We start from the raw sequence: 22,554 nt of genomic DNA on the forward strand, positions 1-22,554 counted from the left end.
CTACAATGCTGGCCCTCATACATTCATTTATTTTCATGATCTGGTTCTTTGCCTCTTATAAGGCTGGTGAGGTAGTAAGTTTCCTCAATTTTTTGCCATCATGGAATGTCTTTAATTTCTTCTTCATTTATGAAGGATAGCTTTGCTGGTTACAGTATTCTTGGTTGGCAGGTATTTTTCTTTTGTAACTTGAAGTATATCATCCCATTCCTTCCTAGCCTATAAAGTTTCTGCTGAAAATATACTGTTAATCTAATTGGGGCTCCCTTAAATATTTATTGGTGCTTTTCTTATGCTGATTTTAGGATTATTTTTGTCTTGTGCTTTTGAGAGCTTGACTATAATGTATCATGGTAAGGATCTTTTCTGATCATCTCTTTCATTGGGCCTCCTGTACTTGAATATCCATATCTTTCTGAGGACTGAGGACATTTTCAGCCATTATTTCATTGCATCCGTTTTTTTATTCTTTTACTCCTTTGTACTCTTTGAAAGATCCCCATGATTCAAATATTTCTTCATTTATTGGCATCCTAAAAAGTCTAGGAGTCTGTTTTCTTCTCTTCCTCCTCCCTCTACTTGTTCTTCTCTTCCTCCTCTTTCTGCCCCTCCTCCTGTGTTTTCCCTTTTGACTGGAATGTTTTATAATCTATCTTCAAATTCAGATATTCTTTTTTCTGCTTGATCTAATCTGTATTTATTTTTGAGTTCTTTATTTTCAAGATCTCTGATTTGTGCTTTTAAGATTTATTTGGGGCTGGTGTTGTGGCACAGAAGGTTAAGCCTTCACCTGCAATTTTGGGATCCCATATGGGTGCCAGTTCAAGTCCACTTTCGATCCAGCTGCTCCACTTTTGATCCAGCTCCCTGCTAATGTGCCTGGGAAGGCAATAGAAAATGATGGTCCACGTCCTTGGGCTCCTGTACCTATGTGGAGACCCAAAAGAAGCTCCTGGTTCCTAGCATTGGCCTGGTTCTGCCCTGACCATTGCCATTGGGGAATGAAGCAGTGGATGGAAGATCTGTTTCTCCCTCTCCCTCTGTATCTCTGCCTTTCAGATAAATAAATATTTTTAAAAAGATTTCAAAAAATCTTATTTAAATCTTATTTAAATAAAAAATTTTATTTTAAAGGCAAAGTTATTCAGAGAGAAAGAGAGAGAGAGAGTGAGAGACAGAGAGATCTTCCATATGATGGTTCACTCCCCAAGTGGCTACAATGGCTGGGGCTGGGCCAGGCTAAAGCCAGGAGCCAGAAACTCCATCCTGGTCTCCCATGTGGGTGGCAGGAGCCCAAGTTGTTGGACCATCTTCCTCTGCTTTCCCAGATGCATTAGCAAGTAGCTGGATCAGAAGTGGAGCAGCTGGTACTCAAACTGGTGCTCACATGGCATGCTGGCATTGGAGGGGTGGCTTAACCTGCTGTGCCACAATCTGGTCCCCAAGTTAGTTGTTTTACATGATATCTGTCTCTTTGCCAAATTTCTCTTTTGTTTCATGAATTATTTTCCTAATTCCATTAAACTGTATTCTCTTGTATCTCTGTGAATATTATAATCATTCTTTTAGTTCTTTATTAAGCATCTCATCAATCTCCTTTTCTTTGGTGACTATTACTAAAGCATTTTTACGTTCCTTACAACTAGGATTGCTAGCATAACGTGTCCATGGAAATGACTCTACTGAAGCTCTTCTGTTTACCTATTCTCCTGCAATGGAGATTCTGTTCCCTGGCCATGGGACTGGGGTCTCAATTGCCAGTTAACTGTGGGGCCCAAGGACCTGGGCCATCTTCTACTGCTTTCCCAGGCCATAGCAGAGAGCTGGATAGGAAGTGGAGCAGCCAGGACTCGAATCAGCACCCACATGGGATGCCAGTGCTTCAGGCCAGGGTGTTAACCCGCTGCGCCACAGCGCCGGCCCCCACATGGTACTGTTTGTATAAGGACACCAGTTATAGCTGATCAAGTGTTTACCCTACTCTAACATAATCTTTTCTGAACAAAATACATCTTTAATAACCCTATTTCCAAATAGTTATTTCTGAGGTGCTAGGCATTAAGGCTCAACATACCTTTTTAAAAAGGGACAGAATTCAAGCCATACAGATTTTATGCCTTAAAGACTTCAAAATCTTAAGTCTCAGGAAACTGAGAGGTCAGTGAGCTAGAGTAATCTGAAATGATTTCATGGAGGAGGTAGTATTTATTGTCTTGTGATCATACAGAACGTGTGAGGAGGTACTGAAACCTCATGTATTCCCTGGTGGCTGCTTTTTTGCCCCAGACTGAGTGGTGGCCACAGCTCTGCAGAGAGGAATACTAGGTCATTTGGAGACCTTTTTCTTCTTTGGGGATTTAGAAATACGACTTACTTTGTTCTGGATGGAGTCTTGCTCATGCAGGTACATCTTCTAAATCCTGGACCTTAGAAAGTAGATTAGTTGGGGCTGGTGCTGTGGCACAGTGGGTTAACGTCCTGGCCTGCAGCGCCGGCATCCCATATGGGCGTCGGTTCAAGACCCGGCTGCTCTACTTCCAATCCAGCTCTCTGCTATGGCCTGGGAAAGCAGTAGAAGATGGCCCAAGTCCTTGGGCCCCTGCATTCGCGTGGGAGACCGGGAAGAAGCTCCGGGCTCCTGGCTTCGGATCTGCGCAGCTCCAGCCGTTGCATCCAATTGGGGAGTGAACCATTAGATGGAAGACCTCTCTCTCTCTCTCTCTCTCTCTCTCCCTCCCCCTCCCCCTCTCCCCACCCCCCCCCCCCGCCTCTGCCTCTGCCTCTCCTTCTCTCTCCGTGTAACTGTGTAACTCTGACTTTCAATCAAATAAATAAATCTTTTTTTTTAAAGTAGTCTGTTCAAGAAAAGGTTTATTTAGAAGAAAATTAGCAAGCAAGTTATGTTTTATAAAAGTTAATTAGATCCTTTTACATATTCTTTTTTATCATGTCATGTATATAGCTTCCTGAAAAGTTTATTGTGAAATCACAACCAATCTAGAATCTCTTTTATTTAACAGGTGAAATGATTGAGTGTGTTCTGTTGATGGCTCATGTTGTGCTTACTTATGCAACCAGGTGCCTTTGAGGGACTAACAAGTTCTCTGCTTTCAACACTGGAAATAAATGCTCATCAGAGGGATTCGGTATTCATCAACACATGATCAACCTGTAGTGTAGAAATGTGGGACAGTGGGCCAACTGCAACTCTACAGACTCTTTTTCCTCTTCCAGAATCTTCTCCAGGTGTGACAGAGGTGACCATCATAGAAAAAGCACCAGCTGAACGTCATATGATTTCTTCATGGGAGCAAGTAAGTGTTGTAAAAATAGGAGAGCAAGACATGGAGGAGCCAGCACATGGAATTACAGCTAGAACGGGTTTCTTTACAAACCGAGAGGGGCTCACTCCCAGTAAATGCATGGCAGAGAGGTACCTGTGAACACACAGCAGCAAGGGCATGTCTGATATATCATAAAGAAGTTGGGAGGACTTGGAAGGGTCTGGGCTAAGGCTGAGCTTTTTTTTTTTTTTTTTTTTTTTGGACAGGCAGAGTTAGAGAGAGAAAGGTCTTCCTTTCTGTTGGTTCACCCCCACAGTGGCCGCTACGGCCGGCACGCTGTGGCTGGCGCGTTGCGCCGATCCAAAGCCAGGAGCCAGGTGCCTCTTCCTGGTCTCCCATGCAGGTGCAGGGCCCAAGCACTTGGGCCATCCTCCACTGCCATCCCATCACTGCACTTGCCACAAAAGAGAGCTGGACTGGAAGAGGAGCAATCGGGACAGAACCCACACCTCAACTGGGACTAGAACCCGGGGTGCCAGCGCCACAGGCAGAATAGCCAAGTGAGCCGCAGCGCCGGCTTTTTTTTTTTTTTTTTTTTTTTTTTTTTAAGGCTGAGCTTTTGAGATAGTTGGGAGAGCTTGGGGTAGTGGCTGATCCCTCAATAGAGTGGTGTGGCTTGGGAAGATTTGGACTAAGTCTGAACTCTTAAGGTAATGGGGAGAGCTTGGGCTAATGGCTGTACTCTTAAGATAGTGGTGTGGCCAACAGTCAAGGCAGGGCACTGCTGAGCCAGCTGAAGAAGAATGCAAGGAATTGGGTGCCTGCTCCCAGTCTCACAGAGGAGAGGCCAAAATAGATCCAAGGCTTTTGTCCTTGCTCCATCAGTCCTGATGGAAGGGAGACAGGGTGCTGGTTTCTTTCTGGCTACTCTGCTGAAGTGGGCTGCTGATGCAAGGCAGAATGTCTGTACTCTGGATTGGGTTGATGAGAGAAGGAAAGCAATCTTTTGATGTTCCTGCATGATGGCTTAGGCACAGTAACTATCCGTTCTTGTAGAAACTTTTGAAATATTTTAATTATACATGGTAGGACTAAAAGCACTATGACTGTGAGGAAGAAAGGTGATAGCAAAGATATCAACCATGGTGGGAAAGGTCCCCACAACCAAAACAATAAGGTGGGGCTATTTTGGGAATAAATTTCATTAGCATGTTTTTGTATGCATTTGATTGCTTCTGTTACCACGTCTGACTTAACTGGTGTAGAAATGCACTCTTTACCCAAAAAGAGGCAAGTCTTCCTTTTTCAGTGGTGAGGAGATCCGTAGTCCCTGGCAGTTTTGAAGGATCGCTGCTGCCATGGAATCTACCTGGTCTTGGAGGTGAGGTAATTGTTGTGCTAGGTCATTTATGTCTTTTTTGAGAGTGAGGGGTAAGTCTTCGATTTTATTTGTTGCATCTACTGAAATTGCCAGTCTGACTGCTTCTGTCCTAATTGTTGCCAGGACACCTAACAAGATTAGCAAGAGGGTAAGTCTAAAATCTTCCTTGACACAGTGGGTTAGGGGGATGGAAAATAAAGAGTGGTCTAGAGTGTAGGCCAGGTTTGCTCTATCTCATGCCTCCTTGCCAGCATGTACACACTAAACAAAACAGAAGCATTCTTTCTCTGCAGCAACCAGGCATATATCTGTCTTCCCACTAACTGGACAAGGGCTTACACTCTTGCTTTCCTATTTCATTAGCATGTTTTTGTATGTATTTGATTGCTTCTGTTATCACGTCTGACTCACCTCCAAGACCAGGTAGATTCCATGGCAGCAGCAATCCTTCAAAACTGCCAGGGACTACAGATCTCACCACTGAAAAAGGAAGACTTGCCTCTTTTTGGGTAAAGAGTGCATTTCTACCCCAGTTAAGTCAGACGTGGTAACAGAAGCCTTCAAATGCATACAAAAACATGCTAATGAAATAGGAAAGCAAGAGTGTAAGCCCTTGTCCAGTTAGTGGGAGGACAGATATATGCCTGGTTGCTGCAGAGAAAGAATGCTTCTGTTTTGTTTAGTGTGTACATGCTGGCAAGGAGGCATGAGATAGAGCAAACCTGGCCTGCTTCTAGCCCATGGCTCCCTCATTCCCTTCTTCTGCTTTTGGAAACCATGGCTGCTAGCCAGGGTTAGGGCAATTCCAGTCTGACTTCTTCAAGCTGAGCAGGGGTGAAGTAGGAACCTGTGGTCAAACAGGGTTCCAGTAGAAGGTGGGCTCTCGAGGAGGCCACAGTGCCAGCTTACAGAAACTGTTTCCATCTGAGGTTTCATGTGCATGGCCATCTAGAATTTAATTGCTACAAGTTGGAGGAAACAGATCTAACAAGCAGATTAAATATGCAGGGTCTGAAACAAAGGACAGGATCATTATTAGAGAACCTAGGAAAGTCTCTTTCCAAGCCAGGAGGAGGTTTTCCCATTGAAAGGCAAATAGAAACAGACAGGAGGGTTTCTTGATGATCAGATGGGTGGTAAGGCCTGGTCAGGTTTATTTGAGACCCAGACCTATGTATCTCTTCACATGGGATGTTGGAAAAGATGTTACAAGGGAGATGTGAACGTCATTAGGGAAGACACCTTGTTGACTACCATTACCTGGCTGGCCTGGAAGGAGAGAGAGCCTGAAGAGGTTATTATAGAATAGGAGGCTTCTCTAAAAGGTAACTTCCATTCATGCCTGCAGTGTTACTGACCTTAGGCTGTCCCCTCAATAGCGATGGTTACTATGAAAGCTGGGCGGAATTAAGGGCTTTTGAGCTTAGAGCCTTCAGGGTCTGCAGTTCTGACTTTGGAGTCCTTCTGACTCAGGGCAGTTCTGTTTCCATTGACCCAGCTCTTGGCAGAGCTGACAGGGCTCTTGGAAGCTTCTTTGTCTCCCTTATATGATTACATTCATACATTTGGTGGGATATTCCAATGTTACATGGTAGCTATAGGAATTGATAGAATACTGCACATGCATACATAGTTGCTGATGATGTTTAACTAGATTTTCTCAATACACTTAATGTTTCTTCCACACGCATACTGAGCTATACTCTGTCTGGCAAGGGTTAACACCATCACTCCATGCTGACAAGCAGAAGCTGGAACAGTTACAAATGAAACATTCACAGGCAAGCAGATTATGAGCACATTCAATTTTCAGGATAAGTTTTTTTTCCTCTTTCTCTTTTCTCACCTTGGGAAGGCCTCTACCACATTCCCCTCTTTGATGCTCAGACTCACTCAGGATCAGAGAGGATCATCCTGACCCAAGGACTTACATTTTTCACTCCCTGCAAGGAATATTCGGTGTGGTAGTTAGGGTGGTGGTGATACCCTGGCCTGATCAGGTCATGTGAATACCTGAGTCACAAGATAAGGGGCTCAGTTCCACAGAGGGGAGCCAGATTAGAAACAACCTGTTTCTAATCCTGTCCACAAGAGCTTAAAAAAATTTTTTTTAATTAAAAAAAAAAAAAAACAAACTATGAACCTCTTAATGGAGTTTCAATCAGCCAGAGCAGTTGCCACCAATCCTTTTGTTAAAACTAAGGCTAAAACTAATAACAGAGAAATGAGGGATTACAATGCATTGTAAGAGAAAACCAATATAAAGGAAAAAAAGATTAGTCCATTTATTTTATCAGGCAGTCAGTTCTTTAATTTTTTGCTGTGCATGGATCCTTCAGCCCCCTGAGTGAATGAAGTAAGGCCATCATCCTCAGGAGTTTCACTGGGGCCACTGTCTGGTGATCTCTTCAGGGTTGGCCCACTAGTTTCAGATGCTCAGCTTAGACGGTGTCGCCAGATCTGAGATGCACTCCCAGTCACAGGTCTCAGCTTCACTGTGCTGTAGTGGATCCAGGGAGCTATTTTAGCCACCCTGACTGCAGTAGGGGTGGACAGAACAATACTAAACAGGCCTCTCCAAAGGGGCTTACGGGGCTGGACATTACATTCCCTTAACCATACTATATCTCCTGGCTTAAAACAGTGAGCTTCTGTGGTTAAGCTCACAGGCAGTCATTTCCTAACCCAGTGATTGATGGAGGTCACGGCCAAGCTGAGAGCCTGCATCTGTTGTCTAAAGGTGAGGCTGTCTATTTTAAATTTCCATGTACTCCCTTGACTTAAGGGGGAGGGTACCCATAAAGAATTTCAAAAGGAGAGAACCCTGCCTATGTAATAGGGCTACATTTATTCCTTAACAGTGCTATTAGTAACAGCTAGTCCCAGTGTGAGTGAGTCTCTTGACAGAGTACTTAATTGCATTTTTAATCTCTGGTTCATGTGTTTCACTTTTCCAGAATTCTGGGGCTGATAGGTGATTCCCAGTCCTCTTGACACCATCTGTACCACCTCTGCTACAAATGCAGCCTGTTGTGAGACTTGATAGTAATTGGAATTCCAAAGCATGGAGTGATTTCTTTTAGCAAAAGCCAGACCACCAATCGAGCCTTTTCAGTACAAATTGGGGAAGCCTCTACCCAACCCAAACATGGGGAAGTTCAATAAAGTCCACAAGTAAATGTTGTTTTTCTTTTTTTTTTTTTTTTTTTGAGAGTTAATTATTAGTTATTTGAAAGGTAGAGTTACAGAAAGAAGGAGAGAGAGAGAGAGAGAAAGGTCTTCCATCTGCTAGTTTATTCTCCATATAACCACAATGGCTAGAGCTGAGCAAATCCAAAGTCAGGAGCCGGGAGCTGCTTCTGGGCCTCCCACACAGGTGCAGGGACCCCAAGCACTTGGGCCATCTTCCTTTGCTTTCCCAGTCAATAGCAGAGAGCTATATCAGAAGAGTAGCCAAGAAATGAACTGATACTCATATGGGATGCTGGTGCCCCAGGTGGAAGCTTAGGCTACTGCACCACAGTGCCGGCCCCCACAGTTAAATTTTTTTTTTATTTTTTGACAGGCAGAGTGGACAGTGAGAGAGACAGAAAGGTCTTCCTTTGCCGTTGGTTCACCCTCCAATGGCCGCCGCGGCCGGTGCGCTGCGGCCGGCGCACTGTGCTGATCCGAAGGCAAGAGCCAGGTGCTTCTCCTGGTCTCCCATGGGGTGCAGGGCCCAAGCACTTGGGCCATCCTCCACTGCACTCCCTGGCCACAGCAGAGAGCTGGCCTAGAAGAGGGGCAACCAGGACAGAATCCGGCGCCCCAACCGGGACTAGAACCCGGTGTGCCGGCGCCGCAAGTCAGAGGATTAGCCTAGTGAGCCGCGGTGTCGGCCCCCACAATTAAATTTCAAACAGAGTTTCCCCTATGTTCTACACCAGGTGGGAGAGGGCATTTTAGGTTCTTGGTAGGGGTTGTTCCAGGCACATACTTTGCATTGTCTGAATACTGCTCAAGCTATGCTGGAAAACCTAGGGATGTAAAAATGCTGGGCCAATGTAGATTCCAGAGTCATTTGGCCAGCATGAGTTCTTTCATGAAAGTGCTTAACAAGGCTGGGACTAGTGACTCGGGGGTGGCAACCCAAGCATCCTCAAATTTTCACCATCCCTCCAGGATACAGTTTCCACATTTTGGTTTGAACCAGGTTAGTGCATGCTGGCAATAGTTTAGGTCCCATTGTGCTAGAGTGCTGGGAAGCAGGGCAGTGGTCGAGATGAGTGGCCCTATTGTCTCTTTAGTGACTACAAGCTTAGTTTCTCAATCAGCCTTTTGTTTCCCTGCACTTTGAAACTGTTCCCCCTCTGATGGCCCCAGCAGTGCGTAACAGCCACCCTCTTAGTGGCCCACACAGCATCTAAAAGTTAGTATCCTAATTGCTGTGCCGATGTAGTCATGCACATATAGAAAAAAATGGTTAAGTCCGGAAGCCCAAAATCTGGGGCACTGGTGAGTGCCCTTTTAATCTGACTGAGGGCCCTTTCTTATGCCTTTTCCCATAACAGAAGCTCTGTCTGTCCCTCCTTTGTGGCTTTATAAAGTGGCTTTGCCAAAATAGAGAAATTAGGTATCCAGATTCCACAGAAGCCAGCAGCTCCAAGAACTCTCAAACCTGGCACTGAGTCGAAAGAGTCAGGATTGAGCAAACTGTTAATCTCTCTGGATTGATCTGACACTGTCCTTGGGACAAGTGAAAGCCAAGATACCTTACCTTCTCTTGGCAGATTTGAGCCTTTTTTTTAAGAGAACTTGTAGCCAGCCTCCCACAGGAGATTGAGAAGTTATATTTCTTCCATGCAATCCCCCTGTGTTTTCCCTGTTAGCAGCAGATTGTCCACATACTAGAGTAGTATACAGCCATGCCTGTTTGCTGAGGAAGCTCAAATCAGAGGCTAATCACAGTGCTGAGAATGGTTGGAGAATTTTTAAATCGTTCAGGCAGTCTAAGTTAACTGGCCCTTGTCTCCATTCTTGGGGTTTTCCCTCTGAAAGGCAAAAATTGGTTGACTCTGAGGGGCTAAGTGGATACATAAAAAGGCATCGTTAAGTCCAGACAGATAAAGAAAGGATCTTCAATAGGGATGAGACCCAGAAGGGTGTATGAATGTGAAGTAATGGTGAGCTGGTTTACAGCTCGCAAGTCCTGAACTGGCCAATAATCATTTGTCCATGGCTGATTGGTAGAAGGGGTATATTCCACGACACTTGGCAAGTCTGGAGATCCCATACTTTAGAAGCCTTTCAAAGTGTTTTTGAATTCCAGTCTGTGGCTTGCGAGGGATGAAATACTGTCTTTGGTGGATGGGCCTGGCTCCCAACTTTAGTTTTATTATTACGAGGAACATGTTTCTAGCCAGTCGAGGGAGGTTGTCCTCTGCCTACACCCCCGGCATCTTACAGGGAAGTTCAGGCCCTTGCTGTGTCCCACCACCACTCCGCAGAAGCTATCGAGAAGCTGCTCCTCCCCCTGAAGAACTGTGAGAGTCTTGATTTTTATGGTTCTCCCAAAGTCACAGCCACTTGGCTGCGGAAGTTGAAAGTAATCTGAGCCTGCAGCTTCTCTAATGAATCTCCACCCATTGAAGCCCCTGGACAGTCAGAAAGATGTAGGAATTTGTGAATCAACGTTGTGGCTGCCTAAATTACATCACTGAGGGAAGAAAAAGGGAGACGAGCTTGGCAACCAGTGACTCTCATAATAGTAGCCTGTGTCTGTGAAAGTGTCCCCATGGGTTGGGTCACTACCAAATGCTCCCATGTTCACCATGAAGTCGGTGGGCTGGCCCCCCACAGTCATTTTGACCATGGGCTCCTTGGAGCTCAACAAAATGAAGCCCAGTCTGTCCTAGTCTTTTTATAGGTTTTCATATAGATACACAACATGTACATATATATAAATGCATGTATATCATACATTACAGAACAGTAAAGCAGTTTCATAACAGACTGTTTAAATCTTTGACTGTTTTTAAAAATTCCCATTAATTGATTAAAATTACTTACTGCTCTTAGTAACCTGAACTAACTATACTTTTTTAAGTTGGAACCTGTAGTCCAATGATTTGAAAGTTGTTAGGAAACCTTCATTTAAGAACATTTATTAAAGTCCTTTTTTAAAAAATCTGATCGTGTTTTTAGAGAAGAAATCAAAACTGTGGACTTTAAATAGCCATGGTTCAAATTATAAAACTCATTGACAAGAAAAGGCACTTGTTTATGCCACACGGTAGGTTAGAAAACATCTATAGGATTTTATAAGCACTTGTCTCTTTTAGGCCTCTGGGTCTTTTTATTAAGATAACTCATGACTGATAACAATACAACAAGATCATTAGATGTTTATAACTTTGGACATTTGTATCAGTACATTTTATTTTAGCATAATTTGAAGTTTAGTACCATTTTACATCCTCACAGTATCTTTATATAGCCTAATTGGATTCTACAAGATGAGAGATTTATTCTTTGACATTTCCAGGGGCCCAACCCAGAAATATCAACGTCCAAAGAATTTGGAATTCTGAATGTCAGTCAAGGATACTAAGAAGGCTTAAAATATGTGGTTGAAATAGGATCCCTTAACATGATGACATAAATAGTCTAGATTTAATCATTGTTATAAAATATTCACTCAAATATTTTAAGTACATATTTAAACAAACCATAACTCTTAAAACTCAGCTGTTCTTAATCAGAACTTAACGAGAGAGAACACAAAGATAGCTTCATGTGGACACAAAGTTTGTTTCTTTCATCTGTCACCAAAATTGGAAATAAAAACCTCAAATATAAGAGGTAGCACAGGAGCCAATGTTGTGGCATAGTAAATTAGGCTTCCACCTGCAACGCTGACATCCCATATGTGCACTGATTCAAGATCCTGCTACCCCACTTCCCATTCAGCTCCCTGCTAATTTGCCTGCAAAAGTAGCAGAAGACAGCCCATGTCCTTGTGCCCCTGCACCCAAGTGGGTAGACCTAGAATAAGACCCAGGCTCCTGGCTTCAGCCTGGCCCGGCTCTGGCCATTGCAGCCATTTGAGGAGTGAACCAACACATGGAAGATCTTTCTCTGTTACTTCCCTCTCTCTGCCTTTCAAGTAAATAATACAAAATTTTAAATAGTACATAGAATCATCCCATAACTTGGAACAATTTAACAGAATTAGAACTGAAGCTTATTGGAGCTGGCTAGAAAATTGCAGAGAACCACGTATTAAACAATTATTTAGAAGGATATGCTGCATGTGTTTTTTTGAAAGCATTTTAAATTAGAGATAAGACTTTTCAAATATTTATTAACATGTAATTCAAAAACTGTTTTTATATATTTATTTATTATTTATTTGAAAGGCAGAGTTACAAGCATAGGCAGAGAGAGAGTGGTTCACTTCCTAAACAGCCACAATGGCTGGGGCTGAGCTGATTCGAAGCCAGGAGCTTTCTCTAAATCTCCCACGTGGGTACAGGGGCCTAAGGCTTTGGGCCATCGTCCTCTGCTTTCCCAGGCACATTAGCAGGGAGTTGTATTAGGTGTGGAGCAGCCGGGACTCTAAGCAGCACCTGTTTGGGATGCCAGCACTGCAGGCAGCAGATTTACCTGCTTTACCAAAGCAGTAGCCCCAACCTTGTTGTTTTAACAGAGGACCAGATTCTAATTCTATGTCATTGTACCTTTGGTATTAATGTTAACATTTTAGAAAACACAGTAAGCAATATTTCAAGAGTTAGAGTCAGTTTTTCACACACAAATCTTACAATATTTATTCCTCTCAAACCTTTTGTGACTTTCTCACACCTTCTGCAACTTACTTAAACCTTTAAATATTTTGTCTTTCCCTTTCTAGTCTAGAATAATATAACCATTCAGCTTTAGGGCAGAAAGTGTTTTCAAGCAATGCCCTTTTTTATCCAAAAAATTTTTTTCATAACATTTCTTACTGAGAACACATTTTCATGCTTGTGACCTTTTTTCTATCTGTTGATTTTCTTGACTTACATTGAAATAATTCTTCAAAAATCTCCAAATTAAGGCAACATTTTTGAAATAAAAGAACATACCAAATTTCAACCTTAGTTACTTTCAAGCCATTCTGAATTATTTTTCATATATAGACAATTTATGAAAACATAATTGTTAAGAAACCCAAGTATATTTTTTTAATTTAAAATGTTAAAAGTTTCCAAGTTTACATTTAGAAACATTTATCTCATTTACCTTTATCCAATTTATACTTAGCAATTACACAGAGATAACTTAAGATGCTGAGACATTTTATCATACCTTTATCTGAATTAAGATCAAAATTACATTTATACATATAGAATTTCACATGGAATTTCTTTTTGTAAAGCAACTAACTGGAAATCGGTGACATGAACCAGAGACTACAAAATCCACCCTAGGGGGTGATAATAAGAGCTGATAACCCATTGTTATTTTGGCTGAATCTGTTAAACCAAATTGCAAAACAAGTTTGGCAAGTTACAGAGCAATTTTTTTTAGGCAGTGAATTTTTATATTTAAAAAGGGAAAATCCCTTTATACCCAATATCCAGTTACAGCTGAACCAAATTAGCATGAGAGCCATTACTTGGCATATGTATGGATGGGATTGTTATCTATCGAATACGTCTGTAACCTGCCATCTAGTGCATTAGGGTTAGAGTTTCATCTCTGCACTGCATCATCTTGAAATCAGAAAAAACGCCCTTAAAATTTACACTGAAATGTGGCCCCTTAAAGTTCCCTGGAAATGCTATCCGGGGTGCCACACATGTGCTACCGGAATTTGGGGTGCCATACGATTTCACCACAGGCTTATTACTAAATCCCCAACATTAATAAGCCCAAGAGGGTTCTTGCCTAATATTTAGAGAAGAATTCTAAATACCGGCACAGATAAACGAGGCAGCATGGTACGTTTTAAGCTTTTATTTAGTGAGAAAGATGCATAGGAGAGTGAGAGCTTTATTTAAGAGAGGGAGGTGAATAGGGGTTCATACCAAGCACCAGGGACCAGCCACATGGATGAGCATCTAGGCCTGTATCTGGGCCAGGAAGCCTAGAGCACATGGCCTGAAGGCCATGCACCCTGGAGGTGCGGGGCTACAGCAAGCCCCCTCCTGACAAGAGGCCAGGGAAGAAGAGCCACCCAGGCCACACCATGTCCCGGCTTTTAACCCACTTCCAAAGGGGAGTGGTTAATTAACCTGATTGGCTGGTGGTCACCCAGGTGTGGCCAGGTAGGGGAATGAGGCCACACAGGGGCGTGGCAAAGGCATCAGGTAGGGGTATGAGGTCACACAGGAGCGTGGCAAAGGCATGGTCTTCCAGTTCACAAATCTAACAATTTTAGCCTGTATGTCTGCCTACTTCAATCTAACAAGATTACTAGGAGGTGATCAAGCTCCCCTTTGGCCACTCAGGGCAGGTCTGCCAAACCAAATGAACCTGGGTTCCTGCCAGTTCCTATGGGTGGTGCTCCTTAGACTGGTTCCTGTGGCCACTGGGTCCATTGTGCTCCAGGGTTGGAGCCCCAGCACACCAGAGGAGAGTCAGTCCCCATGGGGCAAGTGGTCCATAGCACCACTAGAGATCCCTCTGCCGCCAACACTCCAGGGGATCCCATGCCCTGATCAACAAGGGAGGTGAAAAAAGAACACCATGCTGATCCTGGACAAGTCCTCAGAAAAATATAGCAGGATTCGTGAACAGAAACAAGACACCAAGGCCAGAAAGCAGTCTTTATTGTTGTTGTTGTTGTTGTTATTCTGGCATAACGTTCAGTTGGATTTTTATCCAAAAGCCTGAGCCACAAACCAAGAGGGTTTATATATGTTTTTAACTTCTTTGTCTCCCTTATATGGTTACATGTATATTTGATTGGCTATTCTAATATTACATGGCTGCTATAGGAATTGATACAATACTGCCCATGCTGATAATGTTTAACTAGTTTTTCTTAATACACCTAATATGTCTCCCACACACATACTGAGCTATACTCTGTCTGACAAGGGTTAATTAACACCATCATTCCATGCTAACAAGCAGAAGCTGCAACATTTACAGCTGAAACATTCACAGGCAATTAGATAATGACTACATTCCATTTCCAGGATTTTTTTGTTGTTGTTCTTCTTCTCTTGTTTCTGACCTTGGAAAGGCCTCTACCACATCTTGACTAATAACAACCCAACTAGAAGATCATTAGATTTTTGTAACTTTTAGACATTTATATCACTGGCATTTTATATTATCATAACTTAAAGTTTAGCACCACTTCACATCTTTACCTTTAATGTAATCCAGATAGCCTGATTAGTTGGTGTTTTTACAAGATGAGAGATAGATCCTTTGATATTTTCAGGGGCCCAGCTGGAAATGTCAAAGTCCTAATGTTACCAGAGAATGGCAGGGTTCTTGTCTTCATGCAAGAAAGAATTCAGGCGTGAGACAGAGTAGTGGAAAGGTAAAATAGCAAAGTTTATTAGGGAAGGGACATCCGTAAGAACGGATGGGCACCTCTCCAGACAGGACCTGAAAGAGTGTGCCCGGTCTCTCAGACTGGGGGGGAGGAGCGAGGTTTCATGGTTGAGTGGAGAGATTACACCTGGGTGGGCAGGTGGGTGGCTCAGCAGAGAGGCAGAGGGCTGAGCGCACAGTCCGGTTGAGACCGGGGGTTTTTAAGGAGATGGGTCTTTGTCTTCACACATCTCCTCCCTAAACAAGGGATTTTATGGATGTAAATATTAAGAAGCTCCTATCTGAGTTTTCCCTTGAAGGTATCAGACAGGAGGAAGCCTAGCTGGTGTCCTGAGTTTAGAGGAAGGGTGAGCAAGAACCCCTGGAGAATTAGGGTCTGGAGAAGGGTATTTGAAATGCAGATACTGGGCTGCATCTGGAAGGTTATCAGGCAGAAGGGGCGGGGACCCCCACCTGGCAGGTTATCAGGTAGGAGGGGGCAGGGCAGGATGGGAACACTGGGCTGCCCCTAAAACTATCGGGATGACTTTGAGATGCAGATGCATATGCTGGACATAGATGTCTTCTCTTTAGGCCTTTATGTCACACACACATAAGCTCATAACTGACTTCCTACCTAACACTAAGAATTTGGAACTTTGACATATTTTTTAATGCTTGTCAGAGATGCCAGGAGGGCTTAAAATGTGTCTTTAAAATAGGATCCCTTAATATTATGAAATAATATATACTCTCTTAGGGTGATTTACCCAGTTAGATACCAGATTTAGTCATTGTTATAAAGTGATTGCTCAAGTATTTCAAAATAAGTACATATCCAAAAAACAACCTTAACTCTTTTAAAACTCAGCTGTTTCCTAACTGTCAGAATTTATCAAAGACAGTACAGAACATGAGATTATTTCAATTGAATAACAAAACCTGTATCTCTCTGGTTGGTTGACAAAATGTAAATGTTGAATATAAACATTAGCACATGAAATCATCCCATAATTCAGAGCAATTTAAGAGTCAGAACCAAAAACAGGTTTCCAGGATCTGCTGTACTATATATGGACAATTTGTGAAAGCTTACTTGTTAACAAACCCAAACTATCTTTTTTGATAGAATTTAGCATTAAAATTACACATATACAGATTTTTATTCCTTTTTTTTTTTTAATAAAACAACTCTAGCTGGAAACCAGTGACATAGCCTAGGTCTATTAAGTACCGAATTTGTTATTTAATTTTAGGGAGTACTGACACCAAACAATGTTGTTGTGAAATACAATCTTTATTTTATAGGTTTAAATTAAAACTTTTTAATTTTGCAAAATACACCCTAAAGCTTTTACAGATAGAGCCCTGACCACCTGTTGTTATTTTGGCCAGACCTGTTGAATTCAGTTACAAAACAAGTTTGGCAAGTTACACAACAATTTCTCACCATATTGTGATCTTCCTACATCCAAAAAGGAGAAAGCCCTTTAATCCTAATGTCCAGTTACAGCTGAACCAAATTAGCTCAAAAGACATTACCTAGGATTTTTATGCATGGGATTTTTATTTACCAAAGATGTCTCTTTAGATTTTAAATTGAATTTCAGCTTAGTTTCTTTTCACCCAACAAACACATTAGGCCAGCAACATTTGGTCAACAATTGATTGAGGTTATTCTGAGACAGACAAGTCTTCAGGCAGCTGCAAGACATTTCTCAAGAGTGACTATGGTCCTGAAGTGGTTTGCCATGGATGAGTTGGCCACTGGAGACTGTTAACTTACATCTAAATTTTAGAGAGGGGTAGAGGAATCATTGCCAGGGAGGCTTCTGAGTGTCACCACTTCAAGCCAAGAGATCACTGGCCTTCCTGCCCCCACCTTCTGTCTCCAGCAAAGGGGTAGAGTTAAGTACCCCAAACCAGAGAGAGGGAAAAAAGTTTAAACAGCCTTTTTTTTTTTTTCTTTTGCTTCAAAGACTGAAGCTGAGGATTGGAGGGAGTAGGGTTTAACCCTTTAGACCCTTATACAAACACAACAGGAATTAGATTCTATAACCTGATAATGGATTTTTAGGTTATCAAAAAAGTGATGCTAATTCCATACCATGTTTGAGTCTCATTATTTGAGAGTTCCAGGGATCCATCTGGAAGTCCCAAGGTCAGAGACTGAGTTCAGAGTTAAGATAGTCCTTTTAAACATTCCAGAGATAATTTCCTTAAGACTCAATTTTCCTGGTGTCTCCCTGGTTGATCTTCAGATCAAGGTCTGAGGGTCAAAGGAATTCTCAGTGTCCAGGTGGGCCACTATGAGCACCTTTTCCTTGCTTAAGAAGTGTTTGAAGCCCTGGGCTGTGGGAGTACCGCATCACGGAGCCCACAGAGAGGGAGAGGTCAGCATGTTTACCTGTACTTAGTCACTTCTCACCTAAGTCCCTGTGATGTCTTGACCCTAGAAGTCACCTGGCTTACCTTTTTTTACACAGGAAGAGTACTTATAAAAGATGTCCCTTTGACTAGACAGTGTTAGAGAATGGAAAGGGAAGAGAGTTATCCTCTTTTAGTGAAAGGCCACCACAAAACACTCCCAACACTGGAGTAAGGGAAAACATTTATTGTTGGGGTTTGGGGTGGGGGGGGGATGGACCTGACAGGCTGGAGAGAGAGAGAACTGAGACTGAAAGTTACTGTACAAGATGGTGACTAAGCCAGAACTAAAATGGCACCTGAGGTTTAAGATGGCACCTCAGATAAGACAGCAGCATTTGCACTAACATTCCCCCCTTTATAAAGCAAGTGTTGCATAAGATTACATCAGCCCCAAGAGTCCAGGAGGGACAATGATCTATCTTCTGGAGCTACTTCCTGCTGGCATGGAGCGACAAGTTAGTCTCCACTGCAGAGGGTGATGTCTCAAGCCACAATCTCCTGGGCAGGGAGCTGAGTATATCCCTGTAGCAGCATTTGGTTGACCACCTGATTGGTGAAGGCTTTGGTTTGTTCCATTATCACTTCCTGTAAGTATTTAAACAGACGAGGTAGTATAAAGGCCAGGCCGACTATAGTTGCAAGTCACCCTAAGAGGGGCATCAATCAAGTAATGAGAGGATCCCATAGAGGAGAGGAAATGAGGGGGCTTCCTGGAGCCTAGTGAAGACTGTCTGATGGATGTGGGGATTGTTTTGTTGAAGAATTTTAGCATTCTATTTTACCTGGCGTGATTGGTTAAAACATAATAACAACACAGTTTTCCCAGAAAGATACAAATTTTCAGTTTTTAGCTGTTACAGGTTTAAGGCCCATCTTTAGTACCATGGCTGCTAGTGAGGTGATTTGGCTTTGGAGTCCTCGGATAGCATCAGCTGAGCTCTCAGTGGACCTAGTGACCTCCTCTTGTAGCTGTTGGAATTGTTTTGGAGTCAGTAGGTCGAGATAATGTTGTGACCCAAAGCTGTTCCTGAGATCTCTACTGAGGAGAGAGAAGCTGTGAAGCTGATCCTAACCAAAACCTGGAGAAAGGCTGTTCATCTCTTGTGGGTAGAGGGGTTTGTCTGTAGAAAAAATTCTGAATAATTATAGGGGAGAGGACCACGAATACACACAGGCCAGGAGTAGAGCCATTGATTTAAGAGAAGATGATTACAAAGTAATGAGGTCCCAAGTGGGCTAGCAGGGTCTAAAACAAAGGACAGAGCCATTATTAGAGGACCTAAGAGAGGTGCTGTCTAAACCATGAGCAAACTTTCCCATTGAGAGGCAAATAGAAACTGACAGAAGGGGCTTGATAATAATCAGGTGGGCTTTAAGGCCTTGTCAGTTATGAGGCCCAGACCTATCTATCTCTTTACATGGGGTACATCATAAGGGAGGTGTGAACCTCCTTAGGGAAGGCACCTGTTGACTTCCATTACCTAGCTAGCCTGGGGGAGAGGAGGCCAAGTGAAGGCAGGTGGCATCTCTAAACAGGAAATTTACAGTTCTGCCTGTAATGTTGCTGACCCTACTTGGCCATCCCCTCAGCAGCAATGGTTACTTTGGAAGCTGAGCGGAGTATAGGGCTTTGCAGCTCAGAGCTAACAAGGTCTGCAGCTCTGACCTAGGAGTCCTTCAACAGGGCAGTTTTGTTTCCATCGACCCAACTCTTAGCTGGCAGAGCTGCCAGGGCTCTTCGTAAGCTGACTTCTGCTGAAGCCCTGACTTTCCACCTCAAAAACCAATGCAGTGGACTGGCCTATTGGGTCTCTTTGATGGCAGATCACTGTGTAGAGCAGCCATTATTTGGCCTGCCACTTACCTTTACATTGCTTCTGCTGCCTAGTTTCCTCTTCCTCCTGGTTTTTGTTAAAGCAGACCAGAAGAAACCTTTAAGATGATGCAAGTGAAGGGGTGCTCAGTCCTATCTCTAATCTTTGATGGCCTAAACTAGAAATCTGTAGTCATGAGTATGTTCTGATAGTTTTTCTGTGAGGTACACCAATGCCATGAGGAAAGCTGTGTGCTCACTTTAATATCAAACATGCAGACCACCTTATCTATAAAATTTGAAGTCGTTAGTAAAACTCTCCCTTAGTTTTGTTTGAAAAGGGAGCTTTTGCCTGTTTACCCATGGCAAAGTAAACCTAGCTGTAAATCATAATTTAAGCTCTCTTTCAGGCTATGCTATGTCGCCAGCCTATTATTATTAGAGAAAAATGTTAGCCATCCCTTTTTTTAGGTATTAAGATCAAAGTGTACATTCTTGTGGAGAGTCCTTCAGATTAGAATCAGTTTCCTATCTTGAAGAGAATAGTGAAATGAGGGAACAAGTCAGACTTCCCAGATCGCTTACTGTCAATAACTTAATATCAAATGAAACTTAGCAAACAATTTTAACTGTTAAATGAAGACTTTTGAAAACATTTATGAAAAGATCCAGTGCCTTCTATAAATTTCAATAATGTGTATTTGGAAACATTGCTTAAATATCTAACGCAAGTGTAACCTGTTTGACCAGCAAACCCAATACAAACATGTCAACAAATTTAAAACATCTGGTATGGAGATTTAGGTCACACGAACCAAAAAAAATCTTTGATTAGTTCAGCAGTTTTCAATCTGAGCAATCTTATCTATAAGCCAATTAAAACAGCTCTTGATAAATAAGTTTTCCCATGTAGACACACAGTATGTACACACATATAACACACAAGATAGAACAATAAAGCAGTTTCAGTAATAACTTCTTAAAATCTTTAACTGTTTTTTAAATTACTGATTTATTTGAATTACTTTGCACTCTCAGTTAACCATTTTTTCTCTCAGTTGGAACCTGTAGTCCATTATTGGCTTTATCTGCTTGCAGAGCCATCCCAAAGTACTGAACACAATAGAAATCACTGGAAAAAAAGTCCTTTAGAACCAACAGGAGCACACATTTAAACAGAAGCAACAATGTTTTAGTCTTCATGAACAGCAAATCTGATTTTTAATGTTTGCAGGAGAACACAAACTGTGGAAGACAAGACTTTAAATAGCATGGTTAAAATTATAAACTCATTAACCAACAGGAAGAGGCAGTTGCTTACTCCACACAGTATTTTTGAAAGCACCTGTAGTATTTTATAAGACATTTACCCCTTTTAGGCGTCTCATTAAAATAACCATCATATCTGATATCAACACAACAAGATAACTCTTAGACATTTGTATCAGTAGCATTTTATATTATCATAACTTAAAATTTAGCACCACTTCACATCTTGACAGTATCTTTAATATAATCCAAATAGTCTTACTAGTTGGTGTCTCTACAAGATGAGACATATATCCTTTGACATTTCCATGGGCCCAACTGAAAATATCAAGTCCAAAGATTTGCAACTTTGATTTTTTTTTTTTTTTAATGCCTGTCAAGAATGCCAAGGAGGTTTAAAGTATCTGTTAGAATAAGGATCCCCTTCAGCGCGGTGCGCTGGCCGCAGCGCGCCAGCCGTGGCGGCCATTGCAGGGTAAACCAACGGCAAAGGAAGACCTTTCTCTCGGTCTCTCTCTCACTGTCCACTCTGCCTGTCAAAAAAAAAATATATATATATATATATATATATAAAGAATCAGGATCCCTTAACATCATGACATAATATAGACAAAATTTGATCATTGTTACAAGGTGTTTTTAGAATGAGTGTATATTCAGACAAACCATAACTCTTTTAAAACTCAGTTGTTCCTAAACAATCAGAAGTTAACAGAGACAGTAGAGAACACAATATATTACTTTAACAGAGCACAAAATCTGTCTCTTTGGTCATCTCAAAAATTGGAAATATAATCTTTTTTTTTTTTTTGACAGTTAGAGGGAGAGAAAGGTCTTCCTTCCATTGGTTCACTCCCCAAATGGCTGCTACTGCCGGCTGCTGCGTCGATCTGAAGCCAGGAGCCAGGTCCAGGTGCTTCCTCCTGGTCTGCCATGCAGGTGCAGGCGCCCAAGCACTTGGGACATCCTCCACTGCCTTCCTGGGCCACAGCAGAGAGCTGGACTGGAAGAGGAGCAACCGGGACAGAATCCAGCGCCCCGACCGGGACTAGAACCGGGGGTACTGGTGCTGCAGGCGGAGGATTAGCCAAGTGAGCCACAGTGCTGGCCGGAAATATAATCTTAAATACATGGAATCATCCCATAACATGGGACAGTTTTAACAGAAGTAGAGAAGAGAGCTTACTGGAGTTCTGACTGACAGAGTCACCAGTTTAAAAACTATTTACTATTTACTTTACCAAGAACACATTTCTATACTTGTGACCTTTCCATCTGCTGATTTCCATGATTTACATTTTGAAATAACCGTTTAACAAATTAAGACCACCTTTTCTAAATGAGATAACTCATCAGATTTCAGCCTTAGTTACTTTCAAGCAGGATTGAACTACTTTTTATATGGACAATTTATGAAAACATGTTAGCAAACCCAAATAGTTTTCCCATAGAATATAAGATGCTAAGAGTACATTTAGACACAAGATTTGCCTTTACCCAATTTACATTTAACAATTACACTTGAAGATGCTGATAATATCCTACCTCCACCTGAATTTTTTTTTTTTTATTTTTTATTTTTTTGACAGGCAGAGTGGACAGTGAGAGAGAGACAGAGAGAGAAAGGTCTTCCTTTGCCGCTGGTTCACCCTCCAATGGCCGCCGCTGCAGCCGGCGCACCGCGCTGATCCTGGCAGGAGCCAGGAGCCAGGTACTTATCCTGGTCTCCCATGGGGTGCAGGGCCCAAGCACCTGGGCCATCCTCCACTGCACTCCCTGGCCATAGCAGAGAGCTGGCCTGGAAGAGGGGCAACCGGGACAGAATCCGGCGCCCCGACCGGGACTAGAACCCGGTGTGCCGGCGC

The 22,554-nt window shown here is 42.5% G+C and overlaps 1 protein-coding gene across 16 annotated transcripts in view; it reads left to right on the forward strand.

Moving 5' to 3' along the window:
- The window catches only part of TPGS2 (tubulin polyglutamylase complex subunit 2), an 82,754-nt gene that overhangs the window by 32,591 nt on the left and 27,609 nt on the right, over positions 1 to 22,554 (forward strand). For 10 of the 16 annotated variants that reach the window (XM_051851990.3, XM_051851989.3, XM_089305787.1 and 7 more), the window contains one exon: positions 3,235 to 3,314. The exons of 1 other annotated variant lie outside the window; for it this stretch is intronic. In XM_051851990.3, the coding sequence (XP_051707950.1) occupies positions 3,235 to 3,314 (80 nt within the window). Of the gene's footprint in view, positions 1 to 3,234; positions 3,315 to 21,505; positions 21,781 to 22,554 lie in introns of all 16 variants that reach the window. 5 more of the 16 variants (XM_089305789.1, XM_089305792.1, XM_089305798.1 and 2 more) reach the window with 2 other exon arrangements.

Source organism: Oryctolagus cuniculus, chromosome 10 (assembly GCF_051225735.1).
Source record: "Oryctolagus cuniculus isolate XC-2025 breed Fujian yellow rabbit chromosome 10, ASM5122573v1, whole genome shotgun sequence".
Lineage (NCBI taxonomy): Eukaryota > Metazoa > Chordata > Mammalia > Lagomorpha > Leporidae > Oryctolagus > Oryctolagus cuniculus.